The 24,941-nt window shown below is 37.4% G+C and overlaps 1 protein-coding gene across 6 annotated transcripts in view; it reads left to right on the plus strand.

Moving 5' to 3' along the window:
• Nucleotides 1-24,941, plus strand: part of LOC124619921 (uncharacterized protein T19C3.4) — a 284,127-nt gene that overhangs the window by 235,540 nt on the left and 23,646 nt on the right. For all 6 annotated transcript variants that reach the window (XM_047146561.1, XM_047146562.1, XM_047146559.1 and 3 more), the window contains one exon: nt 14,173-14,413. In XM_047146561.1, coding sequence (XP_047002517.1) covers nt 14,173-14,413 — 241 coding nt within the window. The remainder of the gene's footprint in view (nt 1-14,172; nt 14,414-24,941) is intronic.

Below are 24,941 nucleotides of genomic sequence, written 5' to 3' on the forward strand. Positions count from 1 at the left end.
TTTATTCCCTTTCAGAAAATTCTGTTCAGTAGCTTTTGTTTGCTTATTTGTGGTAAATGTAACGTGAGTTTGGTGTGGCTCTTGTCCATTGTCATGAATACTGCTGTTTGTGAGATCATTGCTGATGATGTTCCCAGTGTACATAACAGATTGATAGACATTATCACATGCTACAGTTAAACAGGTCTTTACAGGAAGCTCAGTTTCTCTGTTTAGTTATTATTCTAATGGCCCATTTCTGTAGTTTGAAAACTGTGCTCATATTTCGTGGATCTGCATGAGACCCACAAAGAATGATTCCATATGTAAAGAAGAGTGCATATAGAAATAGTATGTAACTATGCTAACACACTGATGACAGGCCTCTAAGGGGATAGCATGCTGATGACTCTTTGCTAGTACATTTGTATGTTCAGCCCACTATGAATGACAGTAAATATTAATTGCTAAAATTTTTATGTTGCCTTGGAATAGGTGAAATTTTCATTAATGTTTAATTTTATAGAATTATTTTCCCTCTTTAAGTAGGAATACTTGCTGTTTATTTTCCTTACATTCATTGTAATTTTCTTATATGATATTTCACCCTTTAGGGTTAATTTGCCTTTTCTGTTAGTAGTTCCAGTGTTTTAGGTATTGTTACAATGTTACTCCCATTACAAAAAAATAATTTTTCCACTTGTCTAACATTGTCTGGAAAGTCACTGAGGTGTATCAAAATCAATATTGGTCCTAAGATGCTGCCCTGTGGGACTCATCTGTTAAAATTTTTTTAATATAGTTTACACCCACATTGGCATGCTTTATTCAGTCTATGTACACTAAAGTCTCTTCCCTTACCAATTTTTTTTGTTCTTTCCAGCATACCTGCTCTTTATTCATCAGTTAGATTGTACTGTTTTTGTTAAAGTCTTATGTGTCTGTTACTCAGAATAATGTTTTTCTGTTTTCAATGTCTTGTATTGCTTCTAAACTATCAAGGACATCTCTGAACCAGTTATTCTTGGTTTTATTTTTCCCAAAAGTAATTGAATAGGGCCACTACTCCGGTTTGTTGTAATCTGAATATGTCAGAAAAAGGCATTCCTCCCGTTTTTGGATTGTATCTATTATTGGCTGACACTAATTAGAAACCCAGGATGAATAATGGCAGTATTATAAGAAAGGATGGATTGCTACTCTCCATATAGCGGAAATATTGAGTTGCAGATAAGCACAACAAAAAGACTGCTAGACAAATAAGTTTTCAGCCAAAAGTCTTCTTCTGAATAAGACAACACACACTCACACCCAAACATTCACATTCAACACTCACATTCATGCCATGCCACTGTCTCTGGCAGCCCAGGTCAGTCTGCAAGCATACAGGGACGAGGTGCAGAGAGAGTAGGGCAGCTAGATGCAGTTGGGAGGTTAGCTAGAGGGCAGGATTTGGGGGGAGGGGTGAAGAAGAAGAAGAAGAAGAAGAAGAAGAAGAAGAGGGAAGTTAAAAGACTGTGGGAGTGTCGGTGGAATAGAAGGCTGTGTAGCTATGTAATGCTGCAATGGGAACAAGGAGTGGGATAGGTGCGTAGGTATTGGTAGGAGGAACCCAGATGGCCTAGGCTGTGATGCAGTCATTGAAATGAAGGACATTGTGTTGGGCAGTGTGCTCAGCAGCTGGGTGGTCCAGCTGTTTCTTGGCCACCGTTTTTCGGTGGCCACTTATGCGAACAGACAGCTTGTTGATTGTCATGCACACATAGAATGCAGCCCTGTGGTAGCAGCAGAGCTTGTAGGTCACATGACTGTTTTCACAGGTAGCCCTACCTTTGATGGTCAGGAAATGCTTGTGACAGGACTGGAGTAGGTGGTAGCGGCAGGATGTGTGGGACAAGTTTACATGTAGGTGTGTTACAGGGATGTGAGCCATGAGGCAAGGGGCTGGGAGCAGAGATTGTGTAGGTATGGACAAGGGTATTGTGTAGCTTCTGTGGGTGGCAGAACACCACTGTGGGAGGGATGGAAAGGATAGTGGGTAGGACATTCCTCATTTCAGGGCATGACGAGAGGAAGTCAAAACCCTGGCAGAGAATGTGATTCAGTTGCTCCAGACCTCGGTTGTTCTGAGTCACGAGGCCTGATGGTGGGGCTTTGGGAGGCATTTGGTGACTGAAGAGAGAAGGTACAGGATAACTGTTTCTGTACAAGGTTGGGAGGGTAATTTTGGTCTATGGAAACCTCAGTGAGGCCCTGGGTATATTTCGAGAGGGGTTACTTATCACTAAGGATGCAACAGCCATGGATGAATAGGCTGTATGGTATGGAATGGGTGACAGCTGTCAAAGTGGAGGTATTGCTGGCAGTTGGTAGGTTTGATATGGGTGGAGGTACTGATGTAGCCATCTTTTAGGTGAAGGTCAACATTGAGGAAGGTGGCTTGTTGGGTTAAGGAGAACCAGGTGAAGCAAATGAGGGAGTAGGTGTTGAGATCTGGAGGAAAGTGGATAGGGTGTCCTCACCCTCAATTCAGGCCATGAAGATGTCATCAGTGAATGCGAACCAGGTGAGGGGTTTGGGTTTCTGGGTGCCCCATGAATAGATTGGCATAGGATGGTGCCATGCAGGTGCCCATTGCCATACCCCAGATTTGTTTGTAGGCACTACCTTCAAAGGAGAAGTAATTGTGCGTGCAGATATTGTTGGTCATTAGACCAGGAAGGGGGTTGTAGGTTTGGAATCTGTCAGTTGTTGGGAAAAATAGTGTTCAATAGTGACAAGGCAATGGGCATTAGGTACCTTAGTGTACAGGAAGCTGGCATCAATAGTGATGAGGAGGGCACCATACGAAAAAGGAACAGGAACTGTGGAGAGTTGGTGGAGGAAATAGTAGGTATATTTTATGTAGGAAGGTAGGTTTTGGGTAATAGGCTGAAGATGCTGGTCTACGAGAGCAGAGATTCTCTCAGTGGGGGCACAGTAACTGGTCACAATGGGCGACCTGTGGGGTTGGGTTTATGGACTTTAGGAAGGATGTTGAAGGTAGGAGTGTGGAGAGTGGTAGGGGTGAGGAGAGAGATAGACTTCAGGGAGAGGTTCTGGGATGGGCCAAATCCTTAGGCCGGTTACTGTGCTCCCACTGAGAGAATCTCTGCTCTCGTAGACCAACACATTCAGCATATTACCTGCAACCTATCTTCCTATATAAAAGATGCCAACCATTTCCTCCAGTGACTTAGTCAACATCAAATGAACAATACAAAGCTTGTAATGCAATTAAGGTGGACCGCTATTTGACACACATGCAACATCAGCCGCGCATCAACGTGTTCTCCTCTACGCAACATCCTGACATCCCGTCTTAAAACTTTTTTGGCTTTTGTGATATCAGCCAAGCCACTTTACTAATAATTTTTCTATCAAAATTGTTGTGTCCCACATCTGTTTCTCCAGTGACAACTTTTCCAGAACACTATCTGAAATAATTCTCACTTAATTTTTACTCTTATGAAATATGTTTTTTGGATGGATTATTTTTTTTACCAGCCGTCCAAGGTTTGGAGTTGTTTACCACCTTGTTGCCAAGGTGTATTTGTCCTCACAAATCACATCTGACTTTCACCTTTTGCTCTTCGTACTTTTATCCCAGCTTCACAAAAACTTCTCAATGTTACTCTCTAAATTCTGCCATGAGTACTTGGCATCCTCTGGCACTCTGCCACCTCACTTTGCAACAGTGCTTGCCTTCGGCCTCTGCATGCTACCACAAATTCTGATTTCAGTACTTAATTATATTCACAATCTATTGTGATCCATAATTCTGATCATTATGCAGTTTTTACCATTTGCTCTTTCTCCTGTTACTCAATTCTTATGATTGCAAAACGAAGTATACCGTTAATGAGTGAGGTCAGTGAGTGCATCTATCACTTCCACATCTCATGCAGTACTATACTTATTCTGCATCACCTTTCTTTAGTAGAGGCAAAATTTTCATTTGTTTCAGATATTCTGGAAAGTTACCTGAACTGAGAGCTCATATATTAAGTTTAGTTAACAGGGCTTTTATATTGCCTATGAATTCTTTGAATATCTATGTTGCTGGCTTCTTATTTCTTGGTTTTAGCATGGTTTTCCTAACTTCATACTCTGTGGCAGTTAACATCATTGTACTTGCCTCATAATTTTTTACTGCAACATCATTTCATTTGGGGCATTTTTGGTTTAATTTCTCTGCTCTACATGAAAAGTATTCTTTTGCTTATTCTATAAATCATTTACTGATGGTGCATGTATCTTTTATCTGTAAGTTACCGTGGCTCTGTTTCTGATTTCCTGTTTCTGTCTCCAAGTTACTTTGCTTTTATTTTCAGCTTTAAGTATTGCTGTGTCATTTGCTGAGTTTTTTTGTAGCAAGCAGTACCTTCCTTTAAATATCTTTGTATCTTTGATTATAGCTTAGGAACTCTGGCACTCTATGGATTTTTCTTATGAAACTGAGGTATTTCATGGTGTGGGAGGACTTTCTTATACCTGCTGTTATCCACTTGTTTTTATTGAACTTTGTTATTGATGACGATACTTCTGGAAATTACTGTTCATAGTTCAGTTTAAAACTGTTTGTTGTGTTCACAACAAAACAGTCTGATAATGCCCTCTTCTTTTCCACCTTTTGGCCACCTGTCAGTTTCCAACCACCTTTGCCCCTGTGTTCTGATGTCCATAACAATTCTTTCGTCTCTTTCTCCAACTGTGCCTGAAAGCCATAGATTTTTCCTACCTGTTCTTTAATCAAATTATTTCTACTACATGAAGTTCCATAAGAGGGCCTTCTGGCATTCCCAGTCTCCATCTACATCTACCTCTACATACATAGTCCACAAGGCACCTTATGGTTCATGGTAGAGAGTACCTTGTACCACTACTAGTAATTTCCTTTCTTGCTCCACTCAGAAATAGAGTGATGGGAAAAATAAGGCCCTGTACAAGCCATAATTTCTCTTATTTTGTCTACACGGTCCTTATGTGAGATGTATATTGGCAGCAGTAGAATTGTACTGCAGTCAGCTTCAAATCCTAGTTCCCTACATTTTCTCAGTAGCGTTCCTCAAAAAGAATGCTGCATTCTCTCCAGGGATTCCCGTTTTGAGTTCCCAAAGAATGTCTGTAATACTTGAAAGGTTATTGAATCTACTGATAAAAAATCTAGCAGCCTGTCTCTGAATTGCTTCAATGCTTTCCTTTAATCTGACCAAATGTAGATACCAAACACTCAAATGGTACTCAAGAATGGGCTGCACTGCTGTTCTCCTCTACACATGAACCACACTTTCCAAAACTTCTCCCAATAAACCAAGGTTGACCATTTGCCTTCACTACTATAATCCTTACATGCTCGTTCCATTTCAAATTGCTTTGCAGTGTTATGCCTAAATGTTTAATCAACATGACTGTGTCAAGCAGCACACTACTAATTCAAACATTATGGGATTGTTTTTCCTACTCATCTGCACTAGTGTACATTTTTCTACATTTAGAGTTAGTTTGCCATTCATCACAGCAACTAGAAATTTTATCTAAGTCCTCTTTTATCCTCCTACAGTCATTCAATGATGACATCTTCCTGTACACCCCAGCTTCATCAGTAAATGGTCACTGTTTGCTGCTCACTCTATCTATCAGATTATTTATGTATCTAAAAACAAAGATGATGTGACTTACCAAATGAAAGCGCTGGCACGTCGATAGACACACAAACAAACACAAACATACACATAAAATTCAAGCTTTCGCAGTTTGTTGCGAAAGCTTGAATTTTATGTGTATGTTTGTGTTTGTTTGTGTGTCTATCGATGTGCCAGCGCTTTCGTTTGGTAAGTCACATCATCTTTGTTTTTAGATATTTTTTTCCCACGTGGAATGTTTCCCTCTATTATATAGATTATTTATGTATATAGAGAATAATAGTAGTCCTATCACACTCTTGACAATACCTGCATATCTCTGATGAGATGAGCACTCACCATAGAGGACAACATATTGGATCCTATTATTGGGTTGGTGCATAAGCTCTTAGTATTTTTCCATAAGTTTAATAAACACAACAGACACACACAACAGAGACTTTAGTCATCAACAGTATATTTTCCTTCACTGTTTACACTAGTCTGCCAATGCTGGGATAACGTTCGATTCTGTACATGTAGCAATCATATGGTTTTGAGGTGAAGAACTCGTTGAGCTATGTTCATATTGCATTTTCAACTGGAAAGAAAGTTTCTTGAAGTTTGTTCCAGAGAACAGAAAAGGTGAAAAACTGAAGGTGCAAGACCAGGTGAATAAGGTGGATGTGGAACAACTTTCCAACCCAACTCCTGTACAGTGTTTGTTTGATGTGGGTAGACATTATCATGAAGTAGCTTCACTTCACAGTCTTCCTGGTTGTTGTTCTTGAACTGTGTCTGCAAGACATCTAAGTTGTTGACAGTAAACGGTTGTTGTTCTTGAACTGTGTCTGCAAGACATCTAAGTTGTTGACAGTAAACGTCAACAGTGGTGGTTGGTTATCCCTCGGAGAAGCAGTTCACAGCACACCACACAATTACTGTTCCACCTCATGTATAACATCATCTTTGGTGGATGCATGCGGGTCTTTGTACAAGGAGTTGCTGCTTTGTTTAGGCTGGCCATTCCTTTGTTTTCGTAATGTTGTAATAGAGACACTATTTCTCTTCACCAGTAACAATACAGGACAGGAAGGGTTGGTGGTGTTCATGAACTGTTGAAGATGAAGAAGCAGAAATGCACATATGGTCACTTGCTTATTATTTTTTAATTTGGCTTAGAGTGTGTGGTACCCATACACTTGATTTTTGAACCATCCCCATTGCATGCAAATGTCGCATGATAGTGGAATGATAACAGTTCATTACATTTGACAGTTCTTGAGTACGCTGACATGTATTGTTATGGATTAATTCATTTAAATGATTTTCATCAGACCCTGAAGATTTTCCTGAATATGGAGAGGCACTAATACCAAAATAATCCTCCTTAAAATGAGGAAACCGTTTCCTTGCCATGCTCTATCCAGTGGCCTTATCCCCATACAAAGCACAAATGTTTCTGGCTGCCTCCATTGCTATCACCTCTCTGTTGAACTCAAAACAGAAGAAGTATGTTGAAAATGTTCCAGTTTCTCCACTTACTGCTCCATTTTCTAGTGGTCACAGTTCACTCACTATCTCCAAAACACAAAATGATAATATGTAAACTAAAACAGCAACAGTGAACTACAAATAAAAATGACAGTCAATAAATAAACCCATAGTAACCGGAGTATCAACATGCTAAACAAAAACACTATGATCTTCCGCATCAACCTAAAACTTAATAAGTCTTCAAGCTACTCACATATCTGGGAACCTATTCTGTATGCTTGTACCTTCATTAGCAGTCTGCATTGGGGTACTGTGTCAAATATTTTTTGGAAATCTGGGAATATGGAATGTGCTTGCTGACCTTTATCCATTATTCTCAAGATATCTTGTGAGAAAAAGGCAAGCTGAGTTTTGCATGAGTGATGCTTTCTATAATCATTCTCATTCGTGGACAGAAGCTTTTCCATCTCAAGGAAATTTATTTATTATGTTCGAACAGAGAATATATTCAAGAATTGCAGTGACCTCCAACTGCGGTCCTCCCCACAAGACCATTTGCCACGAGATTCACAACAAACCCCATTTTCCACTACCCTATGACAGATCCACTCATGGTCAAAGATTTTGAAACAAAAAAAATCAATGAAATGAGAAATGGTGCATACACTAGATTATGTAAATATGCGAGTATAACATTTGTGAGTTCAGCAAGCAGCTAAACAAACAAACAAATAAATAATAAAATAAAAAATTCCCTTGTCACCTTTTCTTTGCAAGTTTTATTTAGTTGACAGTAGAATGAATTAGCAGTTACTTATATTACAAGGGATTTGATGTACAATTTTTTAACAAGATTATTTTGAATTTTTTGCTTGGAAAATTAATCCAATGTTGCAAGTGTTGGAAATTCAATGTAAACGTGAGATATTTTGCAAAATGCACTGTAAAATATGAACTGTTCATTTGTCTGACAATAATATGCACTAAGGTATCTATTCATTATGGAATATAGTCAGATCTAAGACTATTGACTAGCTTTTATATAATTTAACACTTAGAAAATTTGGGCATAGATATTGAATATTGGAGTTCCAAAATAACAAGAGATATTTCCTAAAAACATACTCTAAACAGCTTATGTGTGTTATAATAATAATAATAATAATAATAATAATAATAATAATAATAGATATATATTAATGCATGTTTTTGCTACAGAATGTATCCACATTGAGAACAAGAAACTCTTGAATAACTTCTAGCTTTGTGCAACAAATACTTACTTGCCTCGCTCATCAACCATCTTGAAAATAGGTTGGTCAATTGGACTGATATTGCAGTGTTCATTTGTAGAGGGTATAACCTATGCAATGTCACTGAAGAGACAAATCAATTACAAGTCTTCATTTGCAGTTTCAAAAACTCAGCTTCTTTTGTTGACACTGAGACATTGGCTTTTTGTTTGATAACCCAGCTTACAACTTTTTTCTTTATTTTCTCTTAAAAAATGTGATACTTAGTAGGTAAACAAATGTCAGAAGTGTCGCTGCTGGCAGATATATTAAACAGCCCATCTTTTCTTCATGGGAAGTTTTTAATCATCACATATGTTAATTCTTTTTCAGTTGCTTTAGAGGTGGTGTTAGCTTCTGCTGTGTTTTAGTGGAAGCTTTCTGACAGACCAGAATGAATAGTGGACATAATTTTTGATTGAAAATTCCAGAAGTGTCCATAAGCTTCCAATGTAGTCGTGATTTCCATCTGCAGTTTGTTTAGAAACTCATTGATAATGCTCTTGTTGGTTGCAACAGTGAGTCCAATGGTGTATAAAACAGGATATGAGTCTGTTATCACTAGAAATGTGATAGCACAGGCAATGGATTTCTACTGCTTTCGAATAACTGAAAATAGAATGGCACATGCATGATCATTCCAGCGTCTTAGACATTGTTTTAAGTTACAAAGATGTAGAAAAAGTTTGCATAGTTTTCTAGTACCATCATGAAATCCATGAGCGTTTGCTATTATTTTGTTGTATTGAGCATTTGGACTGAATATTTCATGATACTACTGACTGCTACTGACTGTAGCCCCAAAAAAACCTGTTCATCTTTCTGATGATGGGATTTTCCCATTGATGTTCTGTTATGCATGAAAAACTCGGTGATTAGAGTCAGCCGTGTGCCATACTACTAAATCTACATCTACATATATATACTCCGCTAGCCACCAAGTGGTGTGTGGGAGAAGGCACTATTCGCGCCAGTCATATTTCCCCTCCCTCTGTTCCACTCGCGGAACTTGCGAGGGGAAAAATGACTGTCTGAACGCCTCAGTACGAGCTCTAATTTCCCTTATCTTTGAATGGTGATCATTGTGCAATTTGAAAGTTGGTGATAATAATATATGCTCTACATCCATGGTGAAGATCGGATTTTGGAATTTTGTCAGCAGCCCCTTCCGTTTAGTGCGTCGTCTATCTACAAGTGTGTCCCACTTCAAACTTTCTATGAGATTTGTAATGCTCTTGTGATGGCTAAATGTACCAGTCATGAATCATGCCACTCGTCTTTGGACCATCTCAATCTTTTGAATCAGACCCAACAGGTAAGGGTCCCATACAGACGAACAATACTCTTAAGACTGGACGAATTAAAGTATTGTAAGCAATTTCTTTTGTTGAAGGACTGCATTGCGTCAGGATTCTGCCAATAAACTGCAATCTAGAGTTCACCTTACCCATTACTTGTGTAATCTGATTGTTCCATTTGAGATCATTTCAAATAGTTACACCCAGATACTTGACGGATGTTACCACTTCCAAAAACTGGGCATTTATTTTGTACTCGTACATTAATTCATTTGAAGTCTGTATAGAATTATTATCCAGTTATGAAATTTCTTCTTTCATTTTTGATTTGCAGTCACTCAGGTCTCAATTGTTTCAAAATACTTCCTTGGCTCACCCACTTCCACTAATGTGCATTTGATCAAAGGTTTGGATTGTCGAACTTGCTCCATGTTTTCAAGTCGAACCTGTGCTCTTCCACACCCTTCTGCTTCAGGTGTACCTCCCACTGAAGAAACTGCTGAGTCACATTTATCATATTAATTTCTTGGCACATCTCAACTTAAGGGCATTATTAAAAGCAGTTTATCAGTTTTGATACTGAGTTACTTCTCTCATGTGGCAATATTGTGAAATTTTTTTCAGTAACTTCTAGCTAGACACAATACCGCTGCTGTGAACGAGTTTATGCCCAGTTTTCATGCTGGAGCATAAACCATCAACATTTTCATCAGGACTAACAAAACTGTTAGTTGTTGCTTTGCATTCCAAATTTTGCAGCACTCTTTTGAAACAGGTGTATAGCATTTGGTTCCAAAAATTTGCAAACCATTTTGATGAGCTCTCTCCATGGTGACTTACAAATACATATGCCTCCTATTGAAGAAGCTTGGTGCAATTCAATTACATTTATACACAGCAGTATTTACTGCTGCTACCTCTATAGACAAATAATAAAAAGAATAACACAAGTTTGTCTACCATCCAGTTCGTCAATTATATTCTGAGGGATTACCTTTACTCTTACTGTTGTTGTAGTTTAAAAGAGTTTATCAAACTTGACTGGATGTGAATGTGACCTGAGGCAACTTACTACACCTGGTTAACAGATTTGGTTAACTGGATGGTAACTTTGAGTTTCCAACTTGTATGCTACTTCTGGTACTGCTATAGTAGGTGACAAGCAAATCTAAGGCTGACCAGAACAAAGAGACAAAACAGTTATTTAACAGAAGTAGAGCTGACCAGTGTACTTAGAATTACTGATTAGTGGCTAGTGCACACTTTCAGAGTATGTGCAGCATTGTCTTAGAAGGGTGTGAGAAAAATGAGGAGACAATCATGTGATGAAAAGGAGCAAAGGGACTTACGCAGCTCTATTTTGGTCTACTTTGTGTGCCATAGAGTAACAGTTCCTCTGAGAATACTGTTATACTTTTAGCTAAAAATATATCTTATGTTCAGATAGACACAAATGGGGAGGTTAAGTGGGTCAGTGGGTAAATGCCAGACTTCAAATCCAAAGGTTTGGAGTCCAATCCCCAGGTGGTACTGTGACTTTGTTGTTGTTGTTGTTGTTGTTGTTGTTGACACTTATCACTTATCACTAATGTGAAAAATGACAAGTTTCACCATGGTATGGTGTCCACATGAAAGTTAATTTAAATTTTTATAACCAACAGTCTCAGTTGCAACGTTTGCCTAGAATTTACCTTGGTTTCATTTAGGATAACCCAACCTTCTTCAGAACTACCATTTGTCCATAGTGGACATTGTCAAGCTAAAACTACAAATTCATAAATTAAAGCTTATCTAAAACTGCCTCGGCCCTACTTTGCGACCGTGATGCGGCAGCCACAAGTACTGTACTGGAACTGACTGTAGCGTCATGAGGCCCGCCTAGGTGGACACAATACCTTGCAAATATTTACTATTAAAAACCGTCTTGATCACGATTTATTTATTAAGATGACCACTACTGTGGTTGAAACCGGTCACCTTCATAAATAAATTGTGATCAAGGTATTGTATTACTTTTGAATACATTATGCGAGTGACAGTGATCAATGTGTTACAAATATTTACTATTAAAAACAGTCTTGATGACGATTTATTTATTAAGGTGACCGGTTTCAACCACAGTAGTGGTCATCTTAATAAATAAATCGTGATCAAGACGGTTTTTAATAGTAAATATTTGCAAGGTATTGTGTCCACCTATTTGTAACACATTGATCACTGTCACTCCCATAATGTATTCAAAAGTAATACAATACCTTGCACCTGCACATAAATTGTGTGATAGTTACTTGTTGGGACAAGACGCGAACCTGACTCCTGACCTTGAATGTACTAGTAAAGTGAAATAAAAGGTATAGTTGAGGAAAAGGGCGTATATGTTATCCTGTGCAGAATGTGCTTAGATCGACTGTCTTAACATTTATGAAGTATTCATTGGTCATGATATGAGGAAGACATCATGTGCTTACAAGGTATGGCCTGCCTAGGAAAATTTTGTGCTTAAGCACGAAGTTTAATCACCTAAAAAGAACTTAGTAGTGGGAAGGATAATAAAGAGCCAACATCGTCATCATTATGACTACGTCTAGAAATTTTTGAGATGTAAATGTTAAGCACTTGCTTAGCTATGGTTACAACATGTGATCATCCTATTGACTTAGCACACAAATGGTTGTTATTGAACTTATGAACAATTCTATAACGAATTTGTAACGTCCGGCAATACAGGCCATATAAAATAGATGGTCATTATTCAAGATGAGTATATTTGACCTGAAATGGTCTAGAATCAAGCCAAAAACTAATGCACGTGTCTGATTGAGCTTCTTGACGAAGTTACGTTTATGAGTTACAGAAAACACTAAAGTAGGGGATAATGTGGCGGCAATGGAGTACTCAATTTGCCTTCAAGGAGGTGATCCACACACATACTCTAAAAACTGTGTGTCGAACACTGCCATCATAATTCGGACCTGGTGACCACTGCCATTGAACTTAAGGAATGACAGCAGAATTATGTTTGAAGCTAAAATGTGACTTGGCGAATACTGCTCCGGTCAACACATTTAAAATAATTGATTGACGTAGGTCAATATGTACTTAAAGAATTAGTCTAAACTATGGGAGGATGACGGGAAAATGGTTAAATTATGATGTGATTTGGTGAGCAACGCTCCAAGGACACCTTTAAACATCATTGAGTAAGATCAATTCAAACTGATCCGGCTAGTCTGAACCAAAACTTTGTATCCAGTAGATTGTGGCAAGGTGTCGTTACCCTCTTGTGATACGTATATGGATATGACTGCCATTAATTATGTTAATAAAAAGTTGTGTATGACTAGGTGATGGCATCACTGCTATCATACGCACATAGTGTTGACAACAATTGGTCATATTGAAGGATTATGTGGTAGCACCTATATTCTGTAATGGGGTAGTGACTTGGTGATTGTAATTCCGGTTACTACACGTACATGCTATTGACCGACGAAGTTATTATCCATTAATTAAATCAAGTGTTGAAACCGTTCTTAACTCTAGAACGTGCATACCGAATATCGGTTGACCATCTGTGTGCGTGTTCAAGGTTTTCAATACGACAAATATTAACCATTTACGATGATACCCTATATAATAATGAAATATTAATTAGGTAACTGAATATTCCTATATAACTAATAGACACCTTCATAGATGGTTCCAAAATTTTTTTATGGTGTCAAACTAATATACCTAGCTGTTCAACCTAAGGGAGTACAGACATATGTTGGCAATGGTAAAGCATACCCCGCATTAACATTACGGTGGATCAAATAATGGTTGTAAACCTTCAAAGAAGCTTCTATTTTGCAGCTGCAGTTGGTCGTTAAGAAGCTTATTTTTGTTATGCAGTAAATGTTTAAATATTTGCATTTGCTCTAAAATGTCTAACCTTGTACCTTTTACTTCACTATGCAAGAGCTGAGTATTGTGGGAGGGATTGGGTGCATGAGCCCATTGCACTAAATGTTCAGCAAATGTTTAACCACATGTGCAATCTCCAGTTTTAGTAGGAATATGCTCCTTGTACCTTGTTAATAAGGCTCTTCCTGTTTGGCCAATATAAAATTTCGGACATTCAGTACCGAAAAATATTTCGATATTTCAAGAAACAGCATATAGGCCTTGGTAGTGTAGGTTGTATTTGAATTTCATTAAAGCTCATTTTGGAATGGTTGTTCTTTAAGAATTATGTACTATCTCCTATCTAAATTTTCAAACCTAAATTCTGTGGTAAATGGTTACTGTAAGCCATGTGGTGGTAGTTCTTTAAGAATTATGTACTATCTCCTATCTAAATTTTCAAACCTAAATTCTGTAGTAAATGGTTACTGTAAGCCATGTGGTGTAAGTCTTTGTTTTTGTAATTAAGCAAAGACTACTTGTATTATTGCTTTGCAGCCATATCCGATCGTCGGAGGATGTGAGCTCAGGCTATTCATCTGCTGAACCACTGTACCAGCACGGCAGCATTAGTGGAGGGCAGCATGGTGAAAGTCGCCCTGATAGCTTAGCGAGTAGTCGTGAGCCACTTGTTCGGACTGCTTCCGTGGGTGGATCTTCACGGTCTGCCCGCACACGATCTTCTCGTGGTGGTGGTGGAACTGTTACAAAAAAGGGATCTTCACCTGGGGTTCCTGAGGCAAGTACATAATGCCACTCTGATTACAGTTTCTTCATAACTTTCTGTGTACACTTGGCAGCACAAAAATGGCTGGAGACAACATTCAAGCTACCCACAATGTGGCACAGTTCAAGCTGTACAGTGATACTAATAAAAGAACAGAACACTTGTAATTGTGAGTACAACTGAAGAAATTGTAACTTGTTGACATTTAGCATAAGGGGACACACACTAAAGAAACACAATACAATCTGTGACATGTAATATATTGTATTATAAATCTGAAAAAGCATTCTGTGTGGTAAAATTGCAGCGACAGATTGAACAGTAGCAAGACTGACCTCTGTGTTCAGGAAACTTGTTTAACAAGCAGGTAGTTCAATGGGTCTATCAAAAGGTTGTATGTTTCTAAACATTGCAGTATATTGAATCATGGATCACATTTTTGTTACTGCTTTAATATATTGCATCTCTGGATGAAACAAAATTAAGGGAGTGAAGAGACTACAGTAGTTATTAAGAATGGCACAACATGGGATTTTTTTCACTTTTTATAACTTGTCCAAAGTTATTTGACTTCAGTGACAATCACATCCAGTGAGAAAGGGACCCTGTGGACCATACATTGTTCATTACCTGCCACTTCATCACTGACAGCAAGAGCGATGTTCCTTAGATCACCGTAGGGTGTTGGTGAATTTTGTCAGATCACCCATTTTGTCTCCAATTGTACAATCTTTGACATACAACTGGCTGCCACCATCTGTCTCAGTGACTTAAGTTCAAACCAAGTATTAATGCAAGAATAAACTTGACTGCTAGCCTGAGTCTGAATTCGACAAACTACACCATGCAATAGCACTGTATGCTGCAATAGTTTGAGAGTGGAAGGAAATGCTCTGCTGCTTATGAAGCCTATTCCATTACACACCAGTCATTTAGTGTACAACAGATGAAGAAATTGACTCTTTCTGCAGTTTCGTTTTTTTCTAACTTAAGTCTGTACACCAGAAGTATTTGCTGAATCAAATGATAATTTGGTACTTTGTCGTTGATGACGACGACGACAATGATGACGACAACGTTGTATTTTGCAATCTGTGATTGGGTTGGTGGAAATTTTAAGCTGACTGAAAATGATATAATAGGTATTTTGCTAAATTTTATTAATGATTTCCTATTTTAGGAGTTTTCCAGTATATAAAGGATGTGAGAGCTTGTGCACTGCAAATGTTTCGACATGACATAGTTAATGATGTGACAATCACTTATGCAAAATACAGCATGAGAAACATCAATGTGTAATGTGGTATCATGATTAAAATTATTCTGAAAGTTCAGATTAATTAAATGCTGACACAAAGTTGACTACTGTGTACCCACATGGAGTTAGGGTTTCATGGCTGTCACAGGCATATGAAAATTGTGATGGGAGTCAATTTTTATAGACCGAGCGAGGTGGCGCAGTGGTTAGCACACTGGACTCGCATTCGGGAGGACGATGGTTCAATCCCGTCTCCAGCCATCCTGATTTAGGTTTTCCGTGATTTCCCTAAATCGTTTCAGGCAAATGCCGGGATGGTTCCTTTGAAAGGGCACGGCCGATTTCCTTCCCAATCCTTCCCTAACCCGAGCTTGCGCTCCGTCTCTAATGACCTCGTTGTCGACGGGACGTTAAACACTAACCACCACCACCATCAATTTTTATAGAACCCCAGGGAAAAGAAAGTGGCAATACTCTGTAACCAATCACACTGCGCATTTTGAAAAATCCTAACTGAAAATCAAGTCCACTGATAAGGAATAAAAAGTGTGGGTATAAGAAATTTCACAGTTCTATGTTTTTCACATTTTTATAACCTTATCTACCATAGAAAAATTATGCGAATAGGTCTTTCAATTGGTTCTGTAATTTTTTTCGTATTTGATCCTGCTTTATCGATGAAAGCCAAATCTGTGTCATTGATGATACTTCGGAATCTGTTCAGAGACTTACTTTTTGTTTTCACCTTCTACCTTTTCTTCTTAGTGTTACTATTTTCGATTACTCCCATTTAAGAGAGCGTTTGAACTTGAATTCCTTTATGATGATTGTTTGTTTTTATTATTATTATTGTTATTTCTTTCTTGTCTCAGACGCTATGTCTGGTTAAAAATGGAAGGTGTCGCGGACCTTGATCAAGCGTGACTTCCTTTTAACTGTACGGTATATGTTACATTGCATTTAGGAACTTTCGGGTAATTGAACAAGTGTCAATAATTACAGAATTCTGTAGTTGTATATATAAGTTTGGATGTAGCTGTATTGTATTGATGTACTGGTGGATATTGTGTGGTATGACTCCTGTAGTTGATAGTATAATTGGTAAAATGTCAACTTTATCCTGATGCCACATGTCCTTGACTTCCTCAGCCAGTTGGATGTATTTTTCAATTTTTTCTCCTGTTTTCTTTTGTATATTTGTTGTATTGGGTATGGATATTTCGATTAGTTGTGTTAATTTCTTCTTTTTATTGGTGAGTATGATGTCAGGTTATGTGGTGGTGTTTTATCTGTTATAATGGTTCTGTTCCAGTATAATTTGTATTCATCGTTCTCTAGTACATTTTGTGGTACATACTTGTATGTGGGAACATGTTGTTTTATAAGTTTATGTTGTAAGGCAAGCTGTTGATTTATTATTTTTGCTACATTGTCATGTCTTCTGGGGTATTCTGTATTTGCTAGTATTGTACATCCACTTGTGATGTGATCTAGTGTTTCTATTTGTTGTTTGCAAAGTCTGCATTTATCTGTTGTGGTATTGGGGTCTTTAATAATATGCTTGCTGTAATATCTGGTGTTTATTGTTTGATCCTGTATTGCAATCATGAATCCTTCCGTCTCACTGTATATATTGCCTTTTCTTAGCCATGTGTTGGATGCGTCTTGATCGATGTGTGGCTGTGTTAGATGATACGGGTGCTTGCCATGTAGTGTTTTCTTTTTCCAATTTACTTTCTTCGTATCTGTTGATGTTATGTGATCTAAAGGGTTGTAGAAGTGGTTATGAAATTGCAGTGGTGTAGCCGATGTATTTATATAAGTGATTGCTTTGTGTATTTTGCTAGTTTCTGCTCGTTCTAGAAAGAATTTTCTTAAATTGTCTACCTGTCCATAATGTAGGTTTTTTATGTCGATAAATCCCCTTCCTCCTTCCTTTCTGCTTAATGTGAATCTTTCAGTTGCTGAATGTATGTGATGTATTCTATATTTGTGGCATTGTGATCATGTAAGTGTATTGAGTGCTTCTAGGTCTGTGTTACTCCATTTCACTACTCCAAATGAGTAGGTCAATATTGGTATAGCATAAGTATTTATAGCTTTTGTCTTATTTCTTGCTGTCAATTTTGTTTTCAGTATTTTTGTTAGTCTTTGTCTATATTTTTCTTTTAGTTCTCCTTTAATATTTGTATTATCTATTCCTATTTTTTGTCTGTATTCTAGATATTTATAGGCATCTGTTTTTTCCATCGCTTCTATGCAGTCGCTGTGGTTATCCAATATGTAATCTTCTTGTTTAGTGTGTTTTCCCTTGACTATGCTATTTTTCTTACATTTGTCTGTTCCAAAAGCCATATTTATATCATTGCTGAATACTTCTGTTATCTTTAGTAATTGGTTGAGTTGTTGATTTGTTGCTGCCAGTAGTTTTAGATCATCCATGTATAGCAGATGTGTGATTTTGTGTGGGTATGTCCCAGTAATATTGTATCCATAATTTGTATTATTTAGCATGTTGGATAGTGGGTTCAGAGCAAGGCAGAACCAGATAGGACTTAATGAGTCTCCTTGGTATATTCCACGCTTAATCTGTATTGGCTGTGATGTGATATTATTTGAATTTGTTTGGATATTAAGTGTGGTTTTCCAATTTTTCATTACTATGTTTAGGAACTGTATCAATTTAGGATCTACCTTGCATATTTCCATTATTTGTAGTAACCATGAGTGGGGTACACTATCAAAAGCTTTTTGGTAATCAATGTATGCATAGTGTAGCGACCTTTGTTTAGTTTTAGCTTGATGTGTCACCTCTGCATCTATTATCAGTTGCTCTTTACATCCTTGTGCTCCTTTGCAACAGCCTTTTTGTTCTTCATTTATAATTTTGTTCTGTGTTGTATGTGTCATTAATTTCTGTGTAATGACTGAAGTTAATATTTTGTATATTGTTGGTAGGCATGTTATGGGGCGATATTTAGCTGGGTTTGCTGTGTCTGCTTGATCTTTAGGTTTCAGATAAGTTATTCCATGTGTAAGTGTATCAGGGAATGTGTATGGGTCTGCAATGTAACTGTTAAATAATTTAGTTAGATGTGAATGTGTTGAGGTGAATTTCTTTAGCCAGAAATTTGCTATTTTATCTTTTCCGGGGGCTTTCCAATTGTGAGTAGAATTAATTGCTTGGGTGACTTCATGTTGCAAAATTATCACTTCAGGCATTTGTGGTATCATCTTGTACGTATCTGTTTCTGCTTGTATCCACCGTGCATGCCTGTTATGTTGAACCGGGTTTGACCATATGTTGCTCCAGAAGTGTTCCATGTCTGTTATGTTTGGTGGATTGTCTATCTTAATGTGTGTGTTATCTATTGTCTGATAAAGTTTCTTTTGGTTTGTGTTGAATGTTTGGTTTTGTTTTCTTCTATTTTCACTTTTTTTTGTATCTTCTGAGTCGTTTGGCCAATGCTTGTAATTTCTGCTTCTTTTCATGTAATTGCTCTATCGCTTCTTGTTGTGATATTTTGCCTAACCTTTTTCGTTTTTTGTCAGATATTTCATTTCTTATAAATTGTGTTAGCTGTCCGATGTCTTTTCTCAGTTTTTCTATTCTGATCTGTAGCCTGTGTTGCCATGCTGGTTTTGTGGGTTTCTTCTGTGTGTTGGTTGGTTCTGATCTCTGCCTAGTGTGTATATTTAGTGTAGTGAGTGCTCCTATATAAACCAGTAGTTGTAACTCTTCCATAGTTGTGTTTTCATGTATTTTGTTGTGTATGATTGTGTTGGTAGTTTTTATTGTTGTTTCGACTTGTGGGTTATTTGGAGGTCTATGCAAGAATGGTCTAGTGTCTGTATTTGTATTCTATATATGTCAGATGAAATTTTTCTTCTATATCTAACATGTGTGTCACTTCGTGTTCTATTTGTGCTTGTTCTGGTGGCTGTCTTAAGATTTTGTTTTCCTCTGACTGTTTAATTGATGTGTGTTGTTCTTTGTTTGTTTGCTCTGGGATGTTTGAGTCCATTACTGTATTTTCTTCTTCTTCTGATTGCACATTATTTTGTTCCAGTATTTGTTGTACTTGTTGTTTGATGTTTTCTAATTCTGACTGGGGTATCCTGTTATTTTTGATTATGACACGGATCTGATCAGCTAGTCGTTGTTCTGTTAAAAATTTTAATTCTGGGTATCTGGTAATAAATGTTGTGTATACTTGTGATCTGTATCCAGTTGTGTTGGTTCCTAGGTTAGTTGCTTGGTAATAACAGAACATGAGGTGTCGATTAACTTCATCTGACCATCTCATCCTCTGTCTTTGTTTTCCTTCTAGGGTGGTTGCAGGAATCATATCCTGCAAAACACCTCTATTTGGATTTGAATCATTTTCCAGTTGGCTAGCAGTGTCGTTACCATTGTGGGCGGGCATAGGGTTCAAGCGTCGTCCCCGACCATGACGGCGCTTGTCCGAGGCTTCTTTAGTTCTGTCCTGAACCAACTAATCACACTAAAATGGGGGTTAGCCCTATTAGTGGTTTGTTCTTTTCATCGCCTTTTACGACTGGCAGAACATACCGGAGGCCTATTCTTTACTATTATTATTGTTATTGTTATTATTATTATTATTATTATTATTATTCTCTCTATTTTAGAGGGACAAGGAAGAAAGGTAGGAATTTAAGGAGATGGGACCTGGATAAACTGAAAGAACCAGAGGTTGTAGAGAGTTTCAGAGGCAGCATTAGGGAATGACTGACGAGAACAGGTGAAAGGAATACAGTTGAAGGATAATGGGAGGTTTGAGAGATTAAATAGTGAAGGCAACAGATAACCATCTAGGTAAAAAGATGAGGACTAGTAGAAGTGCTTGGGTAACACAAGAGATATTGAATTTAATCAATGAAAGGAGAAAATATAAAAATGCAGGCAAAAGGAATACAAATGTCTAAAAAATAATATCAACAGAGTGCAAAATGGCTAAGCTATTAAAAGAAGCAGCTATATTAATATCAAGCGCTCAGATGGTAAACCAGTCCTAAGTAATGAAGGGAAAGCAGAAAGATGGGAGCAGTATATAGAGGGTCTATACAAGGGAGATGTATTGAGGGCAATATTGTGGAAATGGAAGAGAATGTAGAGGGGAATGAGGAGGAGGATATGATACTGTGTGAATAATACGACAAAGCACTGAAAGACTTAAGTCAAAACAAGGCACTGGGAGTAGACAACATTCCGTTAGAGCTACTGATAGCCTTGGGAGAGTCAGCCATAACAAAACTCTTCCACCTGCTGAGCAAGATGCACGAGACAGGTGAAATACCCGCAGACTTCAAGAACAATATAGTAATTCCAATTCCTAAGTAAGCAGGTGCTGACAGATGTGAAAATTATTGAACTATCAATTTAATAAGTCACAGTTGCAAAATATTAGCATGAATCCTTTTTTGGAAAAACTGATAGAAGGAAACCTCGGGGATGATCAGTTTGAATTCTGGAGAAATGTAGGATCACGCAAGTCAATACGGACCCTACAACTTCTCATAGAAGATGTGTTAATGAAAGATAAACCTACGTTTATAACATTTGTAGACTTAGAGAAAGCTTTTGACAATGTTGACTAGAATACTCTCTTTCAAATTCTAAAGGAAAAATTCCTGTAGTAGTTGGTGTGAGAGCTGCACCTTTTTTAGATTGAAGTCAGCTGATAGATATACCTGCTTAAAGGAAGTCCCTCTAACTAAAGGCTCACCTTCCGAGGATGTAATGTTTCCAAGTACAGAAGGAATTAGCGTATTTCATCAAAATATAAGAGGTATTAGAGATAAAGTTATTGAACTGCTTATAGAGTTGACTCTGAAATTATTGGTACATCAGAGCACCACTTAAATAATTTGACAATTCAGAGGCTTCCTTTACCAGGGTACAGATTAGTTGGGTGTTTCTGAAGGAGATCCTTGCAGGGTGGGGGAGTGACTATGTATGTAAAAAAACAGTATTCCATTTGAGTCCGAGTCCATAGATGTATCACGACACTACACTGAACAGATATTTGAATGTTGTGCAGGGGCAATTGAATTTAGTGAAACTAAAAATCTAATTTTTGCTGTTTATAGGTCCCCTAACTCCAACTTCAGAGAATTTCTGCTCAAGCTAGAGAGGGTTCTTGATTCACTTTGTAGGAAGTACCATAAATTAGTTATATGTGGTGACTTCAATATTAATTTTGTATATGATGGTGCAAGAAAAATGATGTTGGTATATCTCCTAAATTCATATGATCTGATGTAGACTGGTTTTTCCCAACTAGTGTACCGGGCAACAGTAGCACAGCCATAAACAATATTTTTATTCATTCTTCATTACTAGATGGGCATTCTGTTAGCAAAAGGATGAATGGCCTTTCAGACCATGATGCACAAATTTTAAGACTAAAAGGCTTTTGTACTCAAACCAGTGTCATATTTAATTACAAACTATGTAGGAAAATTAATCCAACAGCAGTAGAGAGTTTTTTTAAACCTTGTCAAGGAACAAGAGTGGCAGGATGTTTATAGTGCCGATAACATAGATGATAAATACAATGCTTTCCTTAACATATTTCTCATGCTCTTTGAGAGTTGCTTTCTATTACAGCATTCTAAACGGGGTACTAGCACTAATAGGCAGCCCGGGTGGCTGGCTAGTGGGATAAGGATATCTTGTAGAACAAAGTGGGAATTATATCAAAATGTTAGAAGCAGTCACAATCGAGCTACAGCAGTTCATTACAAACAGTATTGTAAGGTGCTTAAAATGTTATTAGGAAGGCAAAGAGTATGTGGTATGCAAATAGAATAGCTAATTCACAGGATAAAATTAAAACCATATGGTCAGTTGTGAAGGAATGTCTGGTTAGCAGTACAAGGTCGACGATATAAAGTCAGTTCACAGTAAAAATATTTCTGTTACTGATAAATCAGATATATGTACAGTATTTAACAATCATTTTCTGAGCATTGCTGGTGAATTAAATAAAAATTTAGTTTCTACAGGAAATCATATAACTTCCTTGGCAAACTCCTTTCCGAGATTGATGTCTGAAATACTCCTCTATGATACAGACAAGAGGGACATTGAGTCAATAATTAATTCACTGAAGACTAAGGACTACCATGGTTATGATGGAGTGTCTAGCAGAATATTAAAGTGCTATGCTGCACATGTTAGCCCTGTATTTAGTCATATTTGTAATTTTTCCTTTAGGAATGGTCAATTTCCTGAGTGATTAAGTACTCAATAGCAAAGCCGCATTATAAAAAGGGAGAAAGGGATAATGTAGATAATTTTAGACCTATTTCTATGCCTTCAGTGTTTGCAAAAGTTATTGAAAAGGCTGTGTATGTAAGGATAATTGATCATTTTATGTCACACGATTTGCTATCAAATGTACAGTTTGGCTTTAGAAGTCATTTAACAATTGAAAATTCTATATTCTCTCTTCTCTGTGAGGTACTGGATGGGCTAAACAAAAGGTTTCAAATGCTTGGCATATTTTTTTGGTTGTGTTGATCACAAAATATTGCTCCAGAAGTTGGACCGTTACGGAATACAGGGAGTATTTCACAACTGGTTCACCTCTTACTTTAGCAAGAGGCAGCAAAAGGTCATTATTCATAATGTTGATAACGGCTGTGATGTGGGGTCTGAGTGGGGTACTGTCAAGTGGGGGATGCCCCAGTGATCAGTGTTGGGGCTACTCCTGTTCCTTATTTATATAAATGGTGTGCCCTCTAGTATTACGGGTAACTCTAAATATTTCTGTTTTGCTGATGACACTAGCTTGGTGGTAAAGGATGTTGTGTGCAACATTGGCTCTGTTTCAAATAGTGCAGTACATGACCTAAGTTCATGGCTTGTAGAAAATAAACTAATGCTTAATCACAGTAAGACTCAGTTTTTACAGTTTCTAACGCACAGTTCAACAAAACCTGACATTTTAATTTCACAGAATGGACATATGATTAGTGAAACTGAACAGTTCAAATTTCTAGTTGTTCAGATAGATAGTAAGCTGTTGTGGAAAGCCCACATTCAGCATCTTGGTCAAAGACTTAATACTGCCATTTTTACTATTTGAACGGTATCAGAAGTGAGTGATCGTTTGACATGAAAATTAGTCTACTTTGCTTATTTTCATTCACTTATGTCATATGGTATTACATTTTGGGGTAACTCTTCCCATTCTAAAATGATATTTTTGGCTCAGAAAGGGTGCTTTGGCCAATATGTGGTGTAAGTTCACGAACCTCTTGTCAATCCCTGTTCACAAGTCTGGGTATTTTGACATTGGCCTCTCAATATATATATTCCTTACTGTCATTTCTTGTTAATAATATTAGCTTATTCCTAAGAATAATCAGCTTTCCCTTGGTTAATACTCGGCACAAATCAAACCTGCATTTGGATTGGACTTCCCTAACTCTTGTGCAAAAAGGTGTGCAGTATACTGCTGCATCCATTTTCAGTAAGCTACCACTCCAATTCAAAAATCTTAGCAGTAATCTACGTGCTCTCAAATCGAAACTGAAGAGTTTCCTCATGCGTCACTCCTCCTATTCTGTCGAGGAGTTCCTTGAAAAATTAAGCTGATTCTTATTGTATTGTTGATTGTGTTTACTTACACTTATGGACTGACTTTTTCGGTTTCATAAACATTTATTTTTGTCTGTTATTACTTTTATATTGTAATTTCATGTACTGACACATTCCATGACCTTGGAGAGTTGCTCCTCAATTTGGATCTACGAAACTTGACATGTAAATAAAAATAAATAAAAATATTATGAAAAGGGTAGATAGCTACTCACCATGTAGAGGAGACTTTGGATTACAGAGAGCAGTCTTTCATTGTGCATGACTATGACTGACTGGATATCTCCTCTATACGGTAAATAGCAATTTATCCTCTGCTTAATATTGCTGTTATTCCATCCTGAACTTTCTAGTGTTTGAAACAGGCTTAATGTGTTTTATTTGTATCAGTGCTGTACAGAACCTGAACTCTAGCCCTGATTCATACTGGTCAATTTTTGTGCTGTTAAGTGTACTTCTTTTTTTACACTTTCAACTCATAATATGCATTTGAAATTATGCTTACCATGTCAACAGTCTTACATGATGCAAAGTGATAGTAATTTTTTTGTGAACCAGTGCTTCTACCATGAAAATGTTCTGCACTCTTTCATGTTTTTTGTGTCATCATCATCCAGTTTTTTTCATGAAGTTCATTTTCAAGTGAAGGTGAC

The sequence above is a fragment of the Schistocerca americana genome, chromosome 6 (assembly GCF_021461395.2).
Source record: "Schistocerca americana isolate TAMUIC-IGC-003095 chromosome 6, iqSchAmer2.1, whole genome shotgun sequence".
In the NCBI taxonomy this organism is placed as follows: Eukaryota; Metazoa; Arthropoda; class Insecta; order Orthoptera; family Acrididae; genus Schistocerca; species Schistocerca americana.